Below are 24,423 nucleotides of genomic sequence, written 5' to 3'. Positions count from 1 at the left end.
CAGCCCCCCAGCTGCTCCTTTCTTACTGACCCTCTGTGTCAGTCTGGGCTTTGAACCCGTGATTCATGACAACTTTGTTATCCACACTTGAACAGTTTTCTGGAGAACATTCCTCCAGTTGCTCTGGTTTGACTGCAGACCCAGCACCAAGATCCATGGGTTTAGTTTTTTATAATAAATAGTTACTGTTGGACTGTTTTTATACCTGGAGTGACTTTAACATTGACGTCATTTTATATCAGTCGGCCTCAGTACTGCATTAATTTGTCCTTTTTTTAAAAATCTCTTTCTCTCACGTAGCCTCGCTGTAATTTATCTGTCTTTTCACACACCACAGAAAAAACACTTTTGTTAGTTCAGCTTCTTTTGCTCTGTCTTTGTTTCACATGCAGCTGCACCTCACAACCCGTGACAGTACTTGGGTTTACAGTACTACTACTACTACTACTACTATTACTTCTAATACTCTACACTTTTCACTTCTCAGTTTATATTTTTTCAACCCAAACAATTCAAACAGGGTTTTCACTCGGCTTCACTTGTTCCTTGAAGTCTGAGACCAGGTCACGTTGAAGCATGCCCTGGATTTTGCAATAAAACTGTTCAACTATGAAGTCAGTTGTGTTGACGCCTGTGGATTTTTGTAGCAGCATTTTTGATCTAAAGTCTCTGTCTAGAGAACTAACTAGAGTTATCAGGGTTTAAATACATTATAGATGTTTATTAACCTCTGCAGACCAACCATGGAGGAAATCTGACAGTAAAGCATAAGTATCACACACACACACACACACACACACACACACAGTAAAAAAGTTAAAAAAAAAAAGCCAAAGATCAGAAAGTTTAGTTACAAAGTAACTGAAACATAAAATAACTTAGTGATTATAAAATTATATGAAAAAATCCTTAGTTACTTTCACAACTAAAACCTTAGCCTCAGTAAAGTGAACTGATCAGAAATTCCTCCAAAATGCTAAACAAACTGTAATGGTTTGATGCTGCTTTTAAAATGGGCCAGGGGTCAAGGGTCAGCGGTCAGGGCAAAACTTTCCTAACGTCACACAGCCCTGAATGTCTTCTCATTCTTTCTCTCTAGAAAAATCTGCAGAAACTGCAAATGTGGCCTGGCAGAGCACGACGTGGCGATGAACTCTGAGGAGAACAAGAAAGTAGGCAAGTTGTTCGAGGACACCAAGTACACCGCCCTCATGGCTAAGTTGAAGACTGACGGCGTCCCCAGCTACCAGGGCAACATGGTGGCCATCACTCTGCCCCCTCTTTCCCCCGCTTACGTCCTACCACCCAGTGCTGCGGCCTCCGTGGTTCCTCCCTCTGCCATGGCCACGTCTGTACAGCCTGCTGCAGCCTCTGCAGGAGCACCACCTAGTGGAGCTCAGGGTCAGGCTCAGGCTCAGGCTCAGGGTCAGCGTCAGGGTCAGGGTCAGGGTCAGCCTGTAGCAGCAGGTGGTACGCCAGTGATGGCGTCCAAAGTTCCAGTCCCTGCTAGTGCCACGGCGGCCAATCTGATGCCAGTTTCCAAAGATTCACCAATGACGTCCGTCACCTATGAGTGGGCGCCCCCTGTGGCTAACAAATATCTGGTAGGTTCATGACAACATGTTATGCTGTAATCAGCTAGGGTGTGTGCAGCAGCAGCAGCAGCACCCCCGGTGGTTGAGGGCTAAACTCCACTGTCTCCACTGCTGAAGTTGGCTTTGTTTTGACAACAACTGTTTCAACAAAAAAAGAGAGTTTTTAAATTTTGAGAAAAATGTCACCAAGTTTTTTTAAACAGTGACTCTCTCTCTCTCTCACTCTCTCTGTCTTACTCTCTCTCTCTGCTTGTGTTTTCTGGTGAACTTTAATAGTCAGTCCAGAACAGCCTCAGTGGGGGAACATGGTCACATGATCAAGTCTTCCTTCATTATGACCTCATGGGGAACATGGTCACATGATCAAGTCTTTTTTAGTTTAGTAAAGTTTCCTCTTTCTATCTTTTTGTTCCTTCATTATGACCTCACGCTCGTCACTTGAATTGACTTAATTTCTCAGTTCTTACAATAATAATGAAAAAAACAAAGTATAAATTTGGTTTTACACCCACTCAACCAAAAGCCTTTGGATGAAAACGTTCTCCCACTTCCTGCTTTTCACAGGCCTCACATCTGTCCTTGTTTAGTCTGCTCAGGTGTCTGGAGCACCGTGTTTTTGGTTTCTGATCTTCTGATTGGACCACAGCGTCTGTCACGGACGGTCTGTTCATCCTCGTCCTTCACACGGACACGGAACGTTTGAACCGAGCGGATTCTGTTGATTTTTCTCTCTGACTTCCAGGCCGTGCGTTACATCGAGCTGCTGCCGCCGGAGAAACGCCCTGTGGCCGGAACAGAGGGAGCTGCTTACCGTCGGCAGCAGATGGACCGTCAGCTGCCGGAGCACGACCAGGACCCGTCCAAATGTCATGAACTCAGTCCAGCTGAGGTCAAACTAATGCAGCAGTTTGTCCGCAAGTACAAGGACGAGGCCCTGGGCGTCGGAGATGTTCTTCTTCCTGAGGAGATGGCCCTGGTGAAGGCAGGAGGGCAGGGGGAGGGCGAGGGGCTGGGGGGGCGCCTGGGGCTGGAGGGGCACCTGGGGCTGGAGGGGCACCTGGGGCTGGAGGGGCAGGCTTTGGTGTCGGGGCAGGTGGTCAGAGAGCTGGGACTTGTGCAGGATCTGGACCTGGAGCCACAGCTGGTGGTGTTGGTCAGGGTGCTGCTTACTCGGACCAGGAGGTAACAATGCTTTGGCAGGAGCAGGAGCGGGGACTAGTCCATCTGTAGGAGGCGCTGTTGGCACTGCTGCTACTGCTGGAGCCATGGTCGTCCCTGGAGGTCAACAGTCTGGACTCCCACAGCAGAACTTTGTAAGTTCTAATCCTCTGTTATTGATGATTGTTTTTCACCTGTTTTATACTGAATGAAACTTCACTACGAGTAAAAAAAAATCTCAATTTCTCCGTGGTAAACATTTAAGGAAGCGTGTTATACTCAGAGTACACACTAGATGGCGCCATATCACTAACTTTACTTGTGGTCTTTGCCACCAGTGTTGAAGCATAAAAATATGATTTACATTAGCTAATGTGGCACAGATTAGCATTTTTATTACTTTTAACATGTGCATCTAAGATTTATGCTGTCAGTTTTTTATTTGACTTTTTAATTTTTGTTTCTGACTCATCATAATATGATGAGCTGAAAGAATACTGTGTGAGTGTGAACGTAAAGGTTCAACACCAACAGTTTTCTACTCTTTATAAAAATACCTGGTTCAGATCAGAGTATCTTCTGAAGAAGTACTAGACTCTCAGATTATGCAGTATTCTGTGATCTAAACCTAAGAACATTCGTACAAAGAGGGTCGTGAGGTTGTGACCCACGCAGTCGTTCTGCACAATTTCAGGAAAGTGTCTGATCCTTTGAGCAGTTCACCAGCCTGGGACTTCCTGAGGCCCGCTGTCAAAATGGCCTCCATAATAAAATGCTCTTCTGTCAGATCAAAAGGAGACTTTGAAGTGAAAATAAAAGAGCGTTTGTGTGAAGTTCTGAAACGACATAACTCTTTGTTGTATTATTGTTGTATGAACTAGTGTTTCTCGACCAGAGACCAGGACGCTCTGTCATATTAAACCGACCAGTCGTGACGTCATGTTCATGTTTACCCGTTCCCTCTCCGTCTGCAGTCGTGCCGTCACTGTCAGCAGCCGATGCGTATGGGCGAGCCCGCCGTCTACGCCGAGAGGGCCGGCTACGATAAACTGTGGCACCCAGCATGCTTTGTGTGCTGCACCTGCAACGAGCTGCTGGTGGACATGATCTACTTCTGGAAGAAAGGGAAGCTCTACTGCGGACGCCACTACGGAGACAGTGAGAAGCCGCGCTGCGGAGGATGTGACGAGGTGAGGACGCCCGATCAGTCGGACTTCAATGATGTCTTTGTTTTCTGTTCATTCTGAGTCTAACCGTAACGTGCGTCCATCCACAGCTGATCTTCAGTAACGAATACACTCAGGCCGAGGGTCAGAACTGGCACCTGAAGCACTTCTGCTGCTTCGACTGCGATCGCATCCTCGCCGGAGAGACGTACGTGATGGAGAAGGACAAGCCTGTGTGTAAGCCCTGCTACATGAAGAACCATGCTGTGGTGAGAGACGCTCCCTTCACTCTCTGGTTACTGAGGAAACTACGTTAGGATTGCCCAATGGTTGTGCTTTTGTATTTCTGGACTATAAGTCGCACCAGTGCCCTCTAGTGGCTGTCAATGTGAAAATAATGAACGTGTACATTTTCAGTGGTACAGGAGAATCAGATACTGCCTTGAAAAAAAACTTATTGTTTTCTACATTTTCAGTGGTACAGGAGAATCAGGAGATTCTTGAAAAAAAAGGTTATTGTTTTGACAGTAAAAAGATAAATTCTCCTTCTCTGCAGAATTGCTCTTCCTGCCAAAAGGCAGTGGACCCCGAGGCCCAGAGGGTTTCCTACGGCGAGTTCCACTGGCACGCTGAGCCACAGTGCTTCAAGTGCTCCGGTTGTTCCAAGTGTCTGGTGGGCCAGCGCTTCATGGCCCTCAAGAGTTTTCTCTTCTGCTCCGTGGAGTGCAAGAAAAAAATCATGGCCTAGTGGTAGGAACCTGCTACTGCTGCTCCTCATCGCTGACCTTTGAACCTACTCACGGAACCAGGTTGGGCTGAACCCGAACACCTGACGTCTGATTTGGACGTGGGTTCTTTCTGTCCATCACAGTATTGATAACTCTGTCTCTTCAATCCACTCTTTTTTTTTTCTTTTTTTTTTTACTGTGATTTTTCTACTCATGAGTTTCAGTCCGAGACGACAATCTGACTTTATTTGTTTTTTCAATTCTTTGCCTGTGAAAAAGTATTAGCACTGATCTACTGCTGAAGAAGTCATTTCTGATTGGGTGATAAGAAACTACTGATGTCAGTTCTTCTCCACGCAGCAATAAGAAAATCTTTGTTCAAGTCCAAACTTCCAGCACTTTTTAATCCAGATCAGAGTCGGTCAGTTCCAACTTTTTTTTTTATTACTTTTGCTTTAAACCTCATCAAATATGAACGTTACAAAATACTCAGGCCCAGTTCACTGAACATTGGACTGAACCATCTACGACATCAGGTTCAACCAGGTCCATGTGTCATAGAACATTTATGTTTATCTTGTCTTTTCTGACTGGAATATTTATTCCAGAAAAATATCAGCTCCATAACATTGATTCGTTGATACGTTGGTGTGGGAGAATAAACCATCACCATCAACACAACATTCATTTTCTAGTCTGAACCAGAGGCCAAACAGTTAATGTTACTTGTCTTCTTTAAATTTTAGGAATCTAAAAATATGATTTTTTTATATATATATATACTGTACATCCTGGTGTCAGGGCTTTGGTTTACTGATAATATTTAAAATATATTACATTAATCAGTCGACACCAAAATCTGCCATGAGGAAAAGCTGTTAGCTTTAGCTTTAGCTTTAGCTTTAGCTTTAGCTTTAGCTTTAGCTTTAGCTTTAGCTTTAGCTTTAGCTTTAGCTTTAGCTTTAGCTTTAGCTTGTAACTGATGCAGCGTTCACTGTACTTTAACCCATTAATCCCAGGTTTGTTGAACTGTGAAAAACCCTGGTTGGTTGGTTGATTGATTGATTGGTTGGTTGATTGATTGATTGATTGGTTGGTTGACTGGCAGTAATAGTTGGCATCCATACTCTCTCAGTACTGCCCCCTGTTTCCCTCCTTCTAATTGACACTGTCAATCAGGAGACATCAGAATATTGTCAGTCATTTTGTGTCAAAAACGTCCTCTTTTTCAGTGAACTGCACTTTAACTTTCTCCTCTTTTGGCCATAAATACGTTTGTGAAATGAAACTGCTGTCGTTAACGCTTTGTTTCTGTCAGGGATGTCGAGGTGAACGAGTTCATTAATTTGACACTTTCTATACATTTATATGTCGCTTATTTCAACCCAATTCTTAGTCAATAGTATTGCTTTGTAGAAAGTTTTTTTTTTACAGGTTTAGGATGATGTCATAGGGAGAAGACAAGAGAAGTTATGGCTCAGTTGATGAAATGATAACTTAAACCTAGTCACAAACTAACTCCAGACAAGCTTGTATTAAATGATAACTTAAACCTAGTCACAAACACATGTTAGAACACCAAATATCAAGAAGGTTACAGTAAAAAAAGCAGCTAAAACTTTCAAACCAAACTGTCACATCTGACCAAAGATTAGAATCTTAGAGTTTGGAAGAACCTGGGAGAAGGTGTTTGAACCTCCTGTGTCAGTTCAAACCCTGATGTGATGTGGATCAGCGTGGTCCTGGGGGAAAAGGAAACATTCTCACCGCTCAGGGTCTGGGTTTTCCTCCGTCAAGTGGAAACAATTCAAGGAAGCTCCGTCTGTGAGGAGCTCCATTGTCTGACGTGGCGTTGAGCCCAGAGCAGCTCTGCTGTTTCCCCTCCTTCACTGGACCCGACCTGCTGTGACAGAATCACCTGGACACGCTCATCGTCACCAGGTTGGACCCCCCCACGACCCTGACCCCACACCCCCCACCACGTCTTCCTTTAGATATGATATTAGTGAACCCTGTTGTGTTACCATGGAGACGACGTGTTGTGAAGCAGGGCGAGGTCTTGGTTGGAATTTGCATCTTTTTTTTTTTTTTGCCTGACTCTGCACCGCGCTCCTGTTGAAGGAGTGAAGAGTTCACTGAGCTCCACGACACAGTGGACTGATGTAAGGTTTACTGCTGGTCCACTGATACACAGGAGTACTCCATCCTAGAAGTACTCCGTCCTAGAAGTACTCCGTCCTACAACAGAGTACTGTAGGCCTGTTACCTCGTACTCCATCCTAGAAGTACTCCATCCTACAACAGAGTACTGCAGGCCTGTTACCTCAGCTGCTTCAGATGCCAGTTCTCTCTCTCTCTCTCTCTCTCTCTCTCTCGTGCCACCGCCCACATTCCTCCAGAGCGGGTGGAGAGGAGACGGAGAACGGGAGAGAGTGACTGTATTTTATGGCCTGGAGTTCAGAAGCTGCTCCAGTCGACAGGAGAATCAGAATCAGAGCCTCACCCAGACCGTAGCGTCTGTGGGCTGGTCAAGCAGCAGTACCAGTTATACTCCAGTTCCTGCTCAACACCCCCTAATGGGGCCCGCCCCCCACTTTGAGAACAACTGATCTAACAGCATGGTATAACAGGACAGACCATGATAAACAAGTTTGGACTGAGAACCAGAATAAACCACAAAGATGACAGAAGGAAAGGAGGAACCAGCACTCCTCACCACGGAGGGTGTGCATAGTGTGCAAGTGTCCAGTAGGGGTCACTCTTCCTTTTTAAAGATTGGAGCCTCGGTGTTGGACTGAGTGTTTGAACAGTGTCTGGTAAACCACGTGACCTCACCTGTTGACCTTTGATCCTCTCACTGTGTCTCCAAAGGATCTGAGGACGTGAAAAACAGAACTCAAACCTCAAAACTCAAAACTCAAACCTCCAAATGATCAGGACTTTATACAGTTTTTTTGAACTACCATGTGACGTCAACATTCATCCGTCTTCTGAATCTAAAAGGCATCATTTCAGTCGCCGTCTGTGAACCACCGTCTGTGAACCACCGTCTGTGAACCACCGTCTGTGAACCACCGTCTGTGAACCACCTCTCAGTATTCATTAATAACTTTGTCTGAAGGTGAGTCCAGGGCCACGCCCACTCGTTGCCAGGAAGTCCCCGTTGCCGTGGCGACTACAACAGGCCCAGACATCTTGATTGTGTTTTTCTTCTGTGGAAGTGCAGATGTGAGGTTCCAGAAAACTCTGCAGCAACAGAAGCCGTTCTTGTTTGTGACGCCTGCAGCGGAGGACGTCAAGTCAAGTCAAGTCAGGTCAGGTTTGTTTGAACAGCATCTGATCAAACACGGTCTCTGAGCGCCGCGTCAACACTGAAGATGGAGGAACCTGATACGGTCAATAAGTACTGATACTACTGGTGTACTACAGTCCATGTACTACAGTACACGTACTACAGTACACGTCCATCTACTACTGGTGTACTACAGTCCATGTACTACAGTACACGTACTACAGTACAGAACAAAGTGGACAGTTACTGTTTTTGGTTTTTTTTTGTCACCAGCCCACAAGTATGCTTTACCGGTGGTTCCCAAACTGGGGGGCAGACCCCACCAGGGGGAACAAAACTATTGGCCCTCGTCCTGTCTACAGAAGGGGGCGCTGTAGAGAAAAAAAAATCAGGAAACACTGCAGTGAATAACATTTTTCTTGAGACATTTTTTCAGTGAGTTTTTCCCCCAGAATCAAAACTACTGGTGAATTAATGTCTCATGGACTTTGTACGTACTACGGAGTACTGTGGGTGTACACTGTGAGTTTATTGTCCAGTCCATCTGTCTGTGTCTGTTATGAGGGATGATCATCATCATCATCTTCATCATCTCCAGTGCTGATGGGAGAACCTTGAACCCTGCTCTGTTTTATGAGCCTCTCTCTGACTCACACCTCCGTCCTGTATTGACGTCCGTCTCCATGGTTACTGTTTACACTTCATGATAAGTTCACTGTAACAGCTCAGAGTCAGTGATCAGTGACACAGACTGGCCTTAAAGTCACAGTCCATGGACTGACCTCCTACAGTAGGTCGTCAGTAGGACATCAGGACTCAACCCTAGAGTCTGGACCAGTGACGCCATCGTGTTAGACACAGAAATATGTTAGTTTAACACTGAAGCTCCAGCTGAGTGGTTGGTGGCTCCACGGCTGTGAAACGACAACTGAACCATCAACGCTGCTGCTGCTGCTGCTGCTGCTGCTGCCAAACTTTAAAAGTTTCCTCTTCCTGCTATTGTCAACCACACGCTTCCTCTTCATAAATGGAACATGGAAAAATCTGTGGCCGAGAAGATTTCTCACAGATGTGATCAGTGCTCCAGTCCAAAAAGAAGAAGAAACATGATGATGATGATGATGATGATGATGATGATGATGATGATGGTGGTTTCATCTGGACAATGAAGATTATGACCAATCCCAGCAGCAGAACTTCACAGATGTGTCTGCGTCTGCACCTTTTTCTAAAGTGTGAAACATGTTGTAGAAAAACAACAGCAGAGTGAACAGAGGCAGTTCAGTCCAGTCCAGGCCAGTCCAGCCCAGGGTCCAGTCCAGTCCATTCCAGTCCAGTCCAGTTCAGTGTCCACTCCAGTCCAGTGTCCAGCGTCCAGTCCAGTCCAGTTCAGTGTCCACTCCAGTCCAGTGTCCCGTGTCCCGTCCAGTCCGGTGTCCAGTCCAGTCCATTCCAGTCCAGTCCAGAGTCCCGAGTCCAGTGGCCAGTCCAGTCCAGTTCAGTGTCCACTCCAGTCCAGTGTCCAGTGTCCAGTCCCGTCCAGTGTCCAGTCCCGTCCAGTGTCCAGTCCAGTGTCCAGTGTCCAGAGGACGAGGACTCACTCAGACCAGTCACAGCTCTGACGGAGGTTTGATTCCAGTTCAAAGTCAGAGTTTACTCTCAGTGAGGAGCAGAGTTGAACTTGAACCCCTCAGGTTTTTAGGGTTTTTGTTTTTTTTTTGTTGCAGAAACAACATAATCATCACGTGACACAACGAGGTCAAAAAAGGTCAGGATTTAAAACTTCAGGCTAAAAAGAAAAACATTAACACGACATTTTTTCAACTGCACAGAAATACAGAATGAGCTCAGAGCCTCGGCCTCTTCCTGTTGGTCGAGTCATTAGTACGAGGTCACGTTTTCCAGGAGCTGTTACTGAATCATGATTATTCATGATCATAATCAACCGTGATTAATCAACAATCCAAAATATAACACAACCATCGCTGGAACAGAAAGACAAAAAACAGCCGTGTGTTTTATTCACCTGCTTCATCAAAATGATGGAATTTTTAATATGGAAAAAGACCAGAGGTTGAGCCACCTTATTGTTGACTGGTGCAGCTCTGGTCCGTCTGTCATCCTGCACATTTATATTATGTTCTCTCCACTCTCACCCTGTTAACCTTTGACCTCAGTCCCTCCATCCTTCACGCAGTAGAAGAAGAAGCTCCTCCGTCTCTGTACTGTAACCAGCTAAGAATTCCTCCCCAGAGTTTTGGCCGGCACCAGGATCCGAGTCCAACGGTCTTTAAAAGTCCCGGACCGGAGGGTGATGTTGCCTTGTATGGTCATAGAAATTGACCGCTCTTTCTTTCTTTCTTTAATTTATACTCCAGCGTGACTTTTTTTTCTTCTCACTGAGGATTAAGGCTGAGGGTGATGAGGGTGAGGAGAGGGGGAGACCAGGGTGAGGAGAGGGGGAGACCAGGGTGAGGATGTGACGGCTTCATTATTTAGCAACAGAATTAGCATTCAATCGGTTTTTGGTGAAAAGTTGAAAATTATATTTGTTTATTTTTTTAATGTCAAACTTTAGTCCCAACATAAACGATGATCAGATCAATGTTTGGGTGCAGCTTCAAACTCAAAACAAACAAACAACCCCCCCCTTCACTCTTTCACCCACATGTTTGATTCATCAGCCCCAAAGTTTGGTCTCACTGAGGACTACAAGATGACACCAGGGGGCGCTGCTAGGGATTTTGGGCCCATGAAAAAATAAATTTAAAAAATGATGACATTCAACTCTGTGTCATATTATTTTAGGTTATTATTATATTATTATCATTGTAACCAAGGCCCAGTTACACACACACACACACACAGACACACACACACACATCAGTAGCTGCCTCTGGTCGGCCTTTACACACAAGGTGTGTGTGTGTGTGTGTGTGTGTGTGTGTCAGCCCAGGTTCAGGGTGTGATGGTTGAAGATGATCCATGGTCGTTCTTTATTTTCTCTTCTCTTCTCTTCACACCTTGTCCGTCCTGTGACCGCGCTGACGGTTTACAGAAAGTCGACCTTTTCTTCTCTGATAACCACAATGTTTTAATAACCCGACCGTGGAGAGTGAGCTGGAGGGAAGATAACAAGTACGAGGAGGAGGAGGGAGGGAGGGAGGGAGCACATGTTCTTCCTCCTCCTCCTCCTCACCCACAGATACTGTCCATTCACTTCACACAAACTTCCTCTCATTCTCTACTGAAAATTCCAACAACAAAGTTCTGTGTCAACGCTGTCTCGCCTCACACCTTGCGACCATCGACCTTTGACCCTGCAGCCTCTCCCGCTCCTCTTGTTGGAGGGAGTGTTTCCACGGACGACTCTGAGCGGTGGCACGGAGGAGAAGCTGCTGGAAAAACACTGAGTCATAGAAAACAAACGCACCCTGATCCAAGAAGAAAAGAAGAGTAAAAAAAAAAACTGACCCCAGGACATGAATGTCTCAGGCTGTCGTCAGGCGCCGGATCATTTCCTGTCATTGGATCCTGGACCTGCACCAATGAGGTGACGGCCAGGTTTATGGTTCAGTCAGTGGAAAATGATCTCGTTCATAATTAGAGGAACTTGTTTCAACAAAATCACAGGAGTTTTCAACATCGTCAGGACCTCCCACAGACACGCGCGTGTGTGTGTGTGTGTGATGCTGGTCTGTACTTGCTGAAAGAATGTGATCACGTTGTATTTCAACAACAAATCTAGTATTAATACAATTACGTCGCCCCGGGGAACAACAAGGATGAACCTTTGTTCAGGCTTCACGTAATCGCAAAGCACAAAAAAGAAGAAACAAAAAAAGTTCCGATTATGAAGTTTTAAGTACCGTTTTTTCCGGACTATAAGTCTCACTTTTTTTCCATCCTTTGTCTGTGTTTGTGACTTATACTCAGGTGCGATTTATATATTAAAATATACAATTTCACATGTTATTTTCACACAGACAGCAGCTAGAGGGCACTCTAGCTGGCTGGTGCGACTTGTACTTCAGAGCGATTTATAATCCCGACAATACGGTAATGTAGTTACTGCGTACCATAATGGACCTGTTGTATTTCTACATGTAGAAAGTAGTCGCAGTACTCAGTACTCAGTACTTAGTCAGAAGTGTTTACTACAGTAATGGACAAGGACTGGAGGTCAGTAGTGAAATTACACACCAAGTCTTTCAGGTGGCGGAACAACGACATTATGTTGCTTTGCGGTTAGCAAGCAAGCTGTCAATGTATCGTCAGGTGTTAAATTGGTGTACATTTTTATTTAAAAAAACAAACAAAAAAAAACATCCTGTCTGTCTTTGGTCGAGAAGTACAATCTGTTGAACAACAATGAGTATTAGTGGAGTAGTAGAGTTCTTCACCAGTATAAGTACATCAATACATACTACTCATTACTTTTCGTAGTATGTGTCTGTATACACCGTGTCAGTATACACCGTGTCAGTATACAGCGTGTCTGTGGTCCAACCTGCCATCGTCAGTATACACCGTGTCAGTATACACCATGTCAGTGGTCCAACCTGCTCTACACCTGATCTCTGACTGACTCCCACATTTCATTCATTCTCCAGAGATAAACAGGTTAGTCGTGTCGGACTTTTCTGAAAGAAAAGAAAAAAAAAAATCTAAAACATAAACTGAAAAATGTACATGGTCTTCAAACCCATCGTAGTCGTAGTAAATGATGTGATGTTTTCTCAACAGAGCGGTGGCGTCTGAATCTCCTCCGAGCGTTTGTCCTGATGAAGGTGAGACGCATCAGAGTCTCAGAGTCTCTTGGCAGGAGTTTGAATCCAACCTCTCATTCTTCGTCTGTGAGGTAATCGTTCAGGCTTGATGGGCAGAACTGAGCCTGTCTCTTCTTCTTCTTCTTCTTCTTGGTCTTGTCGACGGCATAACTTCCTCCAGGCAGAGAGTCACAGTTGAACTGTAAAAACACGTCAGTCCGACTGGAAAACATTCAAGCTGCTAGTGAACGTAGCTGTTTTTTTGTTTTACATTCCAAAAAACAAAGCAAAGGTTAAAGCGATGCTTTGTTTGTTTTTATAGAACATCGTATCTTCTTCTTCTGTCCATAGATGAACTCTCACCCCTGTGGTGTTGGCCGACTGTGAGAACCAGACTTTAGTCCAGACAACGACAGGAGAATCTCTGGAAAAACTTCACAAAGGTTTTATTACTATTAAAATATTTGTTTTGTTCACACAGTTTCCACAGTGAGGCGCTGGAGTCTGGTCCTGACCCGAGTTTATAAACAATAATGAACATCATACCATCATCGGCAAATCGTCGGATACAGCGATTCAAGTTGCTGTTCCTTCAGGGTTTGGGTGAGAACATTGTTATGGTTATTGTAGAATAACTTTGTATAAAAATGTCTCTACCTTAACTTGTCGTAGACAGAGTGTAAATGTTGCCTCAGAGTTGAGTTGACCCTGATTGGCTCATGTTTCCTAACCAGTGACTCAGACAGAACTGACAGCATTTCCAAAGAAACGTTAGCGTTCCCTGGAGTCTGGTAAAAACACTTTCCACACGGTCACGGACGAATTCGTGTCAAAGTGGATCTGCCTCCATGATTAGGCACAATTATAGTCACTGAGCTGTGAAGGCCCAGGAAATGACTGAAGTACACTGATACTGCAGTACTGTGTGTAGTACACACCCAGGAGGACGACCATGGACGGAACCAGACGCTGAATATTTGTGTTTCTGTAGTGGGTAAAAAAAGAAAGAAACCTGCAGCAGCTTCTGTTTTGTTTTCGTTTCCCTCCACTCCAACGTCATCTTTACAAAAACCATTCCCAAAGATTGACTCCAGCACGAACGTTCCTGAAGCCCAGTCCAAATAGAAACAGATCATCAACGGAACCGAGGAATTTGACTTCCACCCTCCGACGGAGCTGCGCCCTCGACCCCTCCCTTCTTCACTCGTCTCCAGGTGGTACTGTACGGATCAAGAATGTACTAACACTGTCAGTAGGTGGACAGCTGTGGCGCTGATGAGCAGCAGCTGGACGCCGATGCCGACGACGCACAGCAGCTGGACGCCGATGCCGACGACGACGACGCCGCAGTAAAATACACGGTGAAACGGAATGTTGGTATTTCAAAGGTCGGGATAAACTGGCAAAGGCAGCGAAGTACTAACATATTTGTAGTACTGCGTTATTGTACTCCATCAAAGGTACCGTAGTTCGACACTAGGTGGCTGCGGACTGAACTGAACTGAACTCTTCCAAGTACAGCTGTTTTTGTTGCGGTCTTGCCAGAATGAGAGATATTTTCACGCCCAGTAGGGGGCAGTGGTGCAACTTAAAGAATACACAGCTGTTGTCAATGTTGTCAAAGAACAGAACAAGAAGCGGAAACAGCAGCAGCTAAGCTAGCCAGGATCATTATCTTAATAGATTAGCTTAGCATCTTTATGCAGATTCCAACATCAATAGACAAGTAGATTTAACCCTTCGCACTCGCATGGACAAGACAAATGCTAGCTGTGGTACCAAATGTGTTTCTGAAGGTCCAACGTGTTTCCCACGATGCACTTCTGTGTGTGTCTATAAAGTAAAGCGTCTCAGCAGGACCCGTGAACAGGAGCCTCAGTGTTTCTGCGACTCCTGGAGAATACACTCGGCCTGTCAGACGTCGTAAATCCTGAGCGCTCACAATGTGCGGCTCCACGGAGCTGTCGGAGGAATGATCTGTCGCTCGTCGCCTCTGCACACACTCGCTTATAAAACCGCCGTAACAGGAACAATGGACTGTAACTGTGTTCCCCACATTCCACCACAGGGGGCGTGTGTCTCTTCAGGCTTCTGTTCAGGTTTTGCGAGACTAATTTGTACGACCTACTGTCAGGACAGGACAAGTTTTTATTGGTTCTATCTTCACTCGCAAAATGTTATCTTTTACACGACTTAAAGGGCAGTTTCATGAAAATGTCTGGCCGAAAAATAAATAATAATAATAAAAAATAAAACATATAAGTTGCTCCAGAGTCTGGCCGAAAAATAAATAATAATAATGAAAAATAAAACAAGTTGCTCCAGAGTACTAGCCTGCTAGAGTGCCCTCTAGTGGCTGTCAGTGTGAAAATAACGAACATGTAAATTGTCAGTGGTGCAGGAGTAACAGATACTGGTACTAACATAAGACTACAGAACCAGAAAGGACGAAAAATACTTTGGAGAATATCGTTCCGTTTTTAGTCACAACTCGTTTGTTTTTCCAGTCGTCGTTACGTTGATTTGACTCCTTTGTTGAAAACGAACCTGCAGTTCTGCGGGTGAACTGTAGGCACAAGTGAAACACATGAATAGAGCCTACAGATTACATCTGTGTGTGTGTGTGTGTGTGTGTGTGGCTGTGGAAGGAATTTTGTGGGATGGGAGGGTTTTCCCTGTCAGGCCTTTTGACAAACTCTCGACATCCTTCGGAATTCCCTCATATTTGGCAGCTGAAGCCTCTTGGATTTTTCCACTTTAACGTTGAGTTCCAAACCTGAAACGTGACGCTGTGATGTGGCCTCGACCGAACGAACCGAGGTCCAGACAACGCTGCAGGAACGCCTTTGGTTCTGCCTTTACAAACAAAGGAAAGTTCAAAGGAGAGTTCAAAGGACGTTCTGACGCCACCCAAACACCGGGGGTCAAAACTGGTCAGCTGGACCAGGGCCAACCAGGTGAGGGGAGTTCTCCTGACGATCTGGTTCCTGCAGGGGGCGCTGGCCTCGTCACGCAGCAGGTTCATCCAGTCACCACCGGGGGGCTCTGCTCTGGGGTTTTTTAAAACTCTCTCTGTGGAAAAAGTTCCACTCGGCTCTGCTCTGGGGTTTTTTAAAACTCTTATTTCTTCGCTCTGTGGAAAAAGTTCCACTCAGAGACGTTTGATTCAGTCACACAGCTGTAAAATACCTCTGCAGAGGCATCATTTTTAAAAAATGTGGACGTTTCCCGTGGACGACGTTCCATCTCGTCTGCTGTGACTCAGTGATTTTGACCCAAAGCCCAGAATGTTGAATCACAGCAGTGTGTGTGTGTGTGTGTGTGTGTGTGTCGGAGGAGCCGCGATGACACTTGGTTGTGTAACCCCCCCCCTCTGCCCCGATGTCATGGCAACCAGCGTGTTGCCATAGATACCAGTTGTCAACAAGTTACAGTGGGAGGACGGAGAGGGAGACACCGGAGTGGACAGAAGTCCAGACGGTTTGACTGGGGACACGGAGGACGTCTGATCTCTGTGGATCCTGGTCCTGGTTGGTGATAGGTCCAGCGGTGATAGGTCCAGCAGTAACAGCAGCAGCAGCAGCATCATCAGCAGCAGGAACAGCAGCAGTAACAGCAGCAGCAGACAAGAACAGCTCCATATATGTGTGTTTTTATTTTGTTAAGTACTCAGTACCCAGTACTCAGTACCCAGTACCCAGTACTTTGAGTTCCTCGAGGTTCATTATAAAAATAGAAATATTAATGTTCCTTATTCAGAGAGATCAAAATCAGATTAAGATTCAAAATTCCTTCCTCAAAGATTGAATCTGTTGCCTGTTGCCACAAGGTCTTTTGGCAACATTGCTGCTGTGTGTCAACTCCAACCAACCTCTTGAACACTGGCCTTTGTTCCAGTGAAGGACCTCACAGTGAACACACACTCTCACACACACACACTTGTAAAAAAAATAATAAAATTAAAATAAAAAAACTCAGGCAGAAAGAAGAAGAAGGGAACTCTGTTGTTCAGTGGTAAGAGTGAGTCACGGCACATGAGGAACAGCGGGAACGCCAGGGAGGAACCACGCAACTCAGCGGCCAACGCCACAGGAGAGAGAAAGAAGGAAGAAGTGGAGAAAGAAACTGAAAACAAACGTGTTGAGGAAGAAGTGGAGAACAGGAGCGAAGAAGAAGAACAGAAGAAGAAGAAGAAGAAGAAGAAGAAGAACAGAAGAAGAAGAAGAAGAAGAAGAAGAACTTTCTAGAACCACAGATGTAGAGGTGAATGTCGTCTGCATACATGAATCAAATGACGACGTGACGTGAAGTGAAAAAATCAAAAACTTCCCTTCGTTTCATCATTTTCATTGATAAAATTTCCGACTTTGTGGTGAAACCGAAGGCGTCCAAACCTGTTATTACTGTGTCTTCCACTAGTGGCTCGTGTGTGTGTGTGTGTGTGTGTGTGTGTGTGTGTGAGAGAGAGTGTATCAGTGTGTATTAGTGTGTTGTAGTTTTGAATCCGTCTCTAACTTTCCATCCTCCACACCCCTCGTTTTCTCCTCCTCCTCCTCCTCCTCTTCTTTCCTGAACCGAGTCCAGGAAACTCTGCGTCGGCCGGGCAGGGAGGATTGTGGGAAGAAGAGGAGGAAAGGGGGGGTCAGGGAGGCTGCTGGGTGAGAGAGGCTTTATATAGACACTGTAGTGCCGCTCCACCTCGGTCGGACGATGTCGGGAGTGTTAGAGGAGTGGGGGGGGGGACGGACGAGGAGTCACGGTGGTCCGATCACATGATGATTCTGACACTTGTGACAAACATCGTTTTATAATCTCACCCTGTCAGGATTAAAGGACAGTTTTATTTCCCTGCTCTTTAATCTCAATCCAGCGCCCCTCGGTTTGAGATTACAGACTGAGAAACCAACTGACTGAAGAACTATCCAACCAATTCAAGAGTTCTTCTTCTCCACGTTTTAGTGACACACACAGGTAGGACGGAGGTATTAACAGGACTGTTAGCTGCAGCCAATCACAGCGGTCTCTGGGTTTGGGTGAGTCTAAACCATGGACAGAGACAAACACACCTTCATAATCTGGGATCCTTGACTAACGTTGGGGTTCGATTCCTAGCTGCAACGTAAGATATCCAAACAGGAAGAGTGATTTATTATTGTTTTCTACGATTTGGTCTGAAAAACTCTGTGAGTCATAACGAAGGGCGTCAAGAAAAAGATGGCGGCGCCACCGGCGAATGTAAACAGAGACGTCTTAATCGTCGAGATGAGGAAACAAGACTTTCCTCTGGTGACGTAATGACGAAGCGCCGTGTCAAAAACACCTGCACTGTCCCTTTAGTCTTGGCTCAGCAGCGTGACCTCTGGTCAGAGATGGCGCCCGGCGACCTGAGGGGCGGCGACAAACGCCTCTAATTACAAGCTGAGCTACACAAAGAAAACAAATGCTGCACTTCCTGCTTCTTATTAATTAGCTTCAGCTCCAGCGCCGCTCCTTCAACACATTGTGAATACACACACACACACACACACTCACACACGGACACTGACACAACAACAACACACGGCTGCCTCTTCCTACGTGGCCTGTTATCTGCCTCACACACTTCCTGAATGGAATGTTGTGGAGGGTTTGTCTGGCTCCGCCATAATGTTGACATTGTTGGCACCGTGAGACGCTAAGTGTGTGTGTGTGTGTGTGTGTGAGAGAGAGCGAGAGAGAGAGAGAGAGGCGGATTCCTAAAAAGTGAACTCACTGTAGATTCCTAATATTCTGAGGTTTTTAGTAAAGACGTCAAACGATAACGTTGTTATTCTACAACAGAAATCGGACCAAAGTCTCTGTAATCAAAAACGATAACGTTGTTATTCTACAACAGACCAAAGTCTCTGTAATGAACTCTAATAATGACCTCATCAGTGACTCAAACCTCAGCCTGTTTAGTTGAAGTTAACACTGATAAAGTGGCAGGAATTGAAGAAAGACACTCACAGAGATCTTCTTCAACTCCTCCTCCTCTGATTTTCTTTTTTTTTTTTTTTGTTTTCATTGCCTCTGCTAACTCGACTCGACTAATGTCATAAATTTAATAAAACACTTGACAAGTTCATGTTGACAGGCCAAACTTTTAATTTTCTTTTTTTTTTCTTCTAAAATCTGTCAGTACCCAGCTGCCCAGATAGGAGGCAGAAATGTCAACTTTACATGTTTTTTTCTTTTTTTTTTCTGTGTAATCAGTTGAACTTTTTAATCCTGTGTGTGTGTGTGTGTGTGTGTGTGTGGGCAGAGAGGATGTAACAGTGTGGCCAGTGTCCCGCCCTGGATGGGATGTTTTGAGAGAGATACAGAGAGAGAGTGTGTGAGAGACAGAGAGAGACAGAGAGACAGAGAGAGAGTGAATCTTCAAGTGAGAAACGACGTCTAATTAAAGGCTGACAGTGAAGTTTCACCAGGAACCTCCGGACTCTGTATCCCTCAGAGGGGGGATGTTTGTTTGAACGGCGCTGTGGTTGCTTCCCAACATGGCAACCGCCTGTTGGCAACAGAGCAACGCCTCCTGCCACAGGGAGATCCTCCTCCTCTTCCTCCTCTTCCTCCTCCTCTTCCTCCTCCTCCTCCTCTTCCTCCTCTTCCTCCTCTTCCTCCTCCTCCTCCTCATCGTATCATTTGGATTCAATCAGAACCAGATCGTTTTAATGAGTGTTTCCCAGGGCAGTGAACTCAGCCTCAAATGATTCAAACACAACGAGTCACTGGTTCAAATCCAGGGTTGGAGTCCAGAGAACTTCAGGGTTTTGAACTAAGAATTTAAGAATCAATCAGAGACGATTGGACCGTGTTTATGTCGTAGAACTGTTGAGACGGAACCTGTTGTTGTTGTTGTTGTTGTTGTTGTTGTTGTTGTTGTTGTTGTTGTTGTTGTTGTTGTTGTTGTTGTTGTTGTTGTTGTTGTTGTTGCCTTTCAGTAGCACAACCTCTGGAACCGTTTGTTAAATTTTTTTTTTTTAATGTTCCTGGAACTGTTGGTTAAACCATGATGCTAATCTAGAGGAGCAACCAGGAGGCGCTAATGAGCACTGTGACACTCCAGATAACTGACCTTGTCTTTGTTCACTCATTCATTGGTTGGTTTGGTGTTAGATGGAGGCAGATGATGGAGGTTGATGTGGCGCCCCCTAAAGGAGAAGCCAAAGGATGACGACGCTTCACCTCAGTTGTGTTAGCTCAGATGATCCGACTCCTCTGTGTTGGTCGACCTCCGTTTGACTGACGTTTTACTGCTGGGGTTAGGTGGTGGCCCAGAGGTGGCCAACAGGAGTGGACCTCCATGATATCAAGGTTCAAGACCAAATCACGACGCCGTCTATTTACATACGTCCTCCTCCGCGTCGTACGTGTTTTGTTGTTTAACCGTACAAAACATGTTGTTGTTGCCTTTCAGTAGCACAACATCTCTGAAACCTTTGGAACCGTTTGTTAAAAGATGCCCCACACAATGTGGCATCTTTTAAACCAGACCCCCCTCTTCACTGACCCCCCCCCCGTCGTCGTCCTGTGAATTGAAACCTTTGTACCTTCCTGACGGCTGTCCAGCCGTGCAGCGTCTGTGTGAGGCCGTCGTTCACCTCCCTCGGTTCTATTTCTGTGGAAAACTACCCGGGAGGTTCTGTGCGTGTGTCTGTGGGCCCGCGCTCTGATTGGCTGGCGGGTCCTCAGTGCTGCCACACCTTCCATATGGGTGTCAGGTGTGGTGAGAGAACGCCTCAGCGGCCGACACTGAACTGTGTCCATCAGGAATGTGGCGTGAACGTCCGTCATCGATCGGCTGAGGTCTGAGTCTGAGCTGATGATTGGTGGAACACCAAAGGTCGCCGGGGTCGGTGAACTTTAACCAGTTTGGTGATGTGGTGATGTTTGTTGGTTTTGTTTTTTTCCTACAAAGAGAATCTGTCAGCCTTTGTAAACTTATATCTCTGACCTAGAAACGTTCTTTTGTTTCCAAACGATGACGGTTTCACACAAACAACTACAAAACACAAGGTTCTGTTGGAGGAGAACCAGAAGCTGAGGCGTCGACACAGAACGTCTGCTGGAAACAAGTGTAAATTAGCGTTACGTCTGTAGGATTGACTTTGAAATATTTCTTTGTTGTCGTTGTCGTGGTGATCAACGCTCAGCTTCAGTCACTGTTTTCAGAGAGTGGAGTTGTTTTTGTTGTTTTCAGTCTTCGTTTTCTAACAATATTGTTAGCTAATATTCTTAGCTAATATTGTTAGCTAATATTGTTAGCGTACCTTCTTCAACTGCATCGTTGTTCCTTCAGGATCATGGGGGATTGAACCCTTTCCTTTCACATTTATACTGGTTCCATTCTCACACCTGCCTTATAGAAGGTCCTGGGTTCGACTCCAGAGGAACCACATACTGAATGGCGCCCCCTGTGGCAGCCGTATCAGGTCCTGCCTTATCAGAATAAGTATTTGAAGTATTTGAAGTCAGTGTCTGTGGTGAATGAACCAGATCACAGTACTGACTAGTACTCGTACCAGTACTGACTAGTATTCGTACCAGTACTGACTAGTATTACCAGTTAACTCCAAGGCTTGAACCAAGCTTTTTTTTGTCTGTAAGGCAGGAGGAGGAACCACCACTCCACCGCGTGGTCCATATTACATGTTAATGTAATGATTTGTGGTCAGACTGAATGTGGTCAGACTTTAACGATGATTTACCAGCTGGATTATGAGGCTGCCGTTTCCATGACGTCCTTTTTTTTGGGATGTTTGTGTCTGAAATAAACAACAGAAAGACAGATTCCTGACGGCATCCAGAGGATCGCTCCGGTGCAGTCGTCTGTTACGGCGTTCCAGAAATCCTTGTTTTTGCCAACCCAGAGCCGAACCCTTGAATTCCTCCGCCTGACGGAGCGTGATGGAGCGGAGAGGGCTGAGAACAGGACGACAGAAGGAATCTGAACATCTTTAAACAGTTACTCCCACCTCCCAGTCAGAGCTGCTGCGGTTTGGGAGCTGTGGGCTGCTGCACGGGTGTGTGTGTGTGTGTGTGTGTGTGTGTGTGAAGATGATGCTGATTCTCATGCAGCAGCAGCAGCTGGGTGTGTCAGACCCAGCCTGTATTTCTGTCAGTAAGGTGTCAGGGTTAGAAGAACCAGGAATTATAACCCCCCCCCTCCAACCCCCCCTTTATTTTTAGGGGCAGATGATGATGATGGTTTTTTGGGGGGAGTCTTGAGAAACGCACCCGTCGTTAACCATCACAGTAACAGCTGTACTTCAGTGATACTTCAGTGATACTTCAGTGATACTTCAGTGATACTTCAGTGATACTCTGTAAGGTGTCAGGGTTAGAAGAACCAGGAATTATACCCCCCTCCCCCTCCCCTCAACCCCCTCTTTATTTTTAGGGGCAGATGATGATGATGGTTTTTTTTGGGGGGAGTCTTGAGAAACGCACCCGTCGTTAACCATCACAGTAACAGCTGTACTTCAGTGATACTTCAGTGATACTTCAATGATACTTCAGTAATACTTCAGTGATACTTCAGTGATACTTCAGTGATGCTTCAGAGATACTTCAGTGATACTTTAGAGATACTTCAGTGATACTTCAGTGATGCTTCAGAGATACTTCAGTGATACTTCAGAGATACTTCAGAGATACTTCAGAGATACTTCAGTGATACTTTAGAGATACTTCAGTGATACTTCAGTGATGCTTCAGAGATACTTCAGTGATACTTTAGAGATACTTCAGTGATACTTCAGAGATACTTCAGTGATACTTCAGAGATACTTCAGAGATACTTCAGAGATACTTCAGTGATACTTTAGAGATACTTCAGTGATACTTCAGTGTTGGCTTCTTTACTAAGATGTTTCAGGCTGGTTGTGAAATGTTTCCGTCTCTGAACAAACATTGTCCACAGGCCTGTCAGGACATTCCTCCACAGCTTCGTCCCCGTCCTCCTCACCTGCATTTTTATCTCTTTATCTTTATTTACCCCTCAGCGTCCAATCAGAGCTACAGTAAGGTTAGCTCCGCCTTCTGACTCATCGGTGGTTTGCTCTAATGTTGTAGTCTTTTTTTTTCTTAATTTTTTGCTAAAAGACAAAAAGGAAAACACTGAAAAGTGAACTTTGGTGCAGCTCTGTTCAGCTGGAATCAAACCTCTGACCCCTGCAGCCCGTCTCCATCCACTGCCCACTGTGTGAAACAGAAACGTCGTTGATAGAAGCGGAGGCTGCACAAACCTGCGGCGACAGAAATAAACAGACAGAGAAGTGATTCATGACATCGAACAAAAATAAAGATAGAAACATGACCAGTATAGACACACACACACACACAGGCAGGTATTTACGCCCAGACTGGACCTTTGTTTGTGCTGCCGTGGGCGACGACCCCACTCAGTCCAGGCGCCTAAATCATAAGTGACGATCTGCTGCATTTTTTATGGAGAGTTTGGACTTGATTTCCAAACTGATCTGCTCCTCGTTATCCCCGTGTTTTCAGACGTGACGTTTCTGAGATTTACTGCAGGAGAAGTCGTTTAAGTTGATCAACTCCAGTAAATCAACCTGTAGAAACGGTTTCCAGCTCCAGCTGAAGGATGAACGCTGAAGGATCCGTGTCGTCTCTTCTGTGTTCGTATTTCTGTCCAACACTTTTGGTTTTTTGTTTTTTATTTCTTTGTTTTTTCTGACTTTAACTCTAACTACATTTTAATTTAATTTCAATATTAATTATTGATTTATTTACACCTAAATAACATTCAATAAATACATTTTAGGAAACCATATATTTTTAAATATTCTTTTAGGAAATCCTGTATTGATTATTTGACGCCTGAATAAATCAATGTCAAAATGGAATCACAGGCCGTCCAATCACGTCGTACTGTGGCTGTGACAGGACGCGGCCGCAGTGATGTCACTTCCTGTTGGAAACCCGGGGACAAACGGACATTTTTTCCTAGTGAAGTCAGAGGAAGCGTCCCTCACTGTTCCACGTCAGGACACAGACACGCCGGGAACAACGGCTGGAACGTGCTGGAATGTGGTTGTTTGGTCGACGGGTTAGAGATTAAACTGCAGGATGAAAAGGTCAGACGAAGGTCACGCTGTGGCCTCACGTCTTCATAATTAATATTCACACCTGGAGGGAATCAAACCTGTGACCTGCTGATGTTGATGTTGATGTTGATGATGATGATCAGTCAGGATAAATTATCATCATAATTGATCTGATTGTAGCCGTGGTTTAAACACACACTGACCAACACTGACCAACACTGACCAACACTGACCAACACTGACCAACACTGACCAACACTGACCAACACTGACCAACACTGACCAACACTGACCAACACTGACCAACACTGACCAACACTGACGGTCAGTCACAGTGACAGACAGTGGAACTCTGTCCATTGTGCTGTTGTATTGTCTCTGAGCTCAGACACAGGGGACACTGGGGACACAGGGGACAGTTCTGGACCTGTTGTCTCTCTCTGATCTGAAGCCTTTGTTCTGTGTCAGAGCTGCTGCGTCGACACAGTTCAGGTCAGTGACGGTCAGTGAATGTCTGACCCTGAACTGAATCTGGTCCACGTTTAGTATTTTATTCAAATGGTCAAACTTCAACCGTCCACCGTGTGAGGGACAGAGTGTGAGGGACAGAGTGAGGGACAGAGTG

At 45.4% G+C, this 24,423-nt stretch overlaps 1 protein-coding gene across 1 annotated transcript in view; it reads left to right on the top strand.

Moving 5' to 3' along the window:
- Positions 1-5,328, top strand: part of tes (testis derived transcript (3 LIM domains)) — a 7,279-nt gene extending 1,951 nt beyond the window's left edge. Inside the window, 7 exon segments of the mRNA XM_008311187.3 lie at positions 1,100-1,604; positions 2,338-2,587; positions 2,590-2,763; positions 2,766-2,908; positions 3,728-3,943; positions 4,030-4,188; positions 4,476-5,328. Coding sequence (XP_008309409.2) covers positions 1,100-1,604; positions 2,338-2,587; positions 2,590-2,763; positions 2,766-2,908; positions 3,728-3,943; positions 4,030-4,188; positions 4,476-4,667 — 1,639 coding nt within the window. The 3' untranslated portion in view covers positions 4,668-5,328.
- The last annotated feature ends 19,095 nt before the right edge of the window (positions 5,329-24,423 follow it).

This window comes from Cynoglossus semilaevis, chromosome 6, assembly GCF_000523025.1.
Source record: "Cynoglossus semilaevis isolate Cse_v1.0 chromosome 6, Cse_v1.0, whole genome shotgun sequence".
Taxonomy (NCBI): domain Eukaryota; kingdom Metazoa; phylum Chordata; class Actinopteri; order Pleuronectiformes; family Cynoglossidae; genus Cynoglossus; species Cynoglossus semilaevis.
This window is presented reverse-complemented; position numbering and strand designations above follow the sequence as displayed.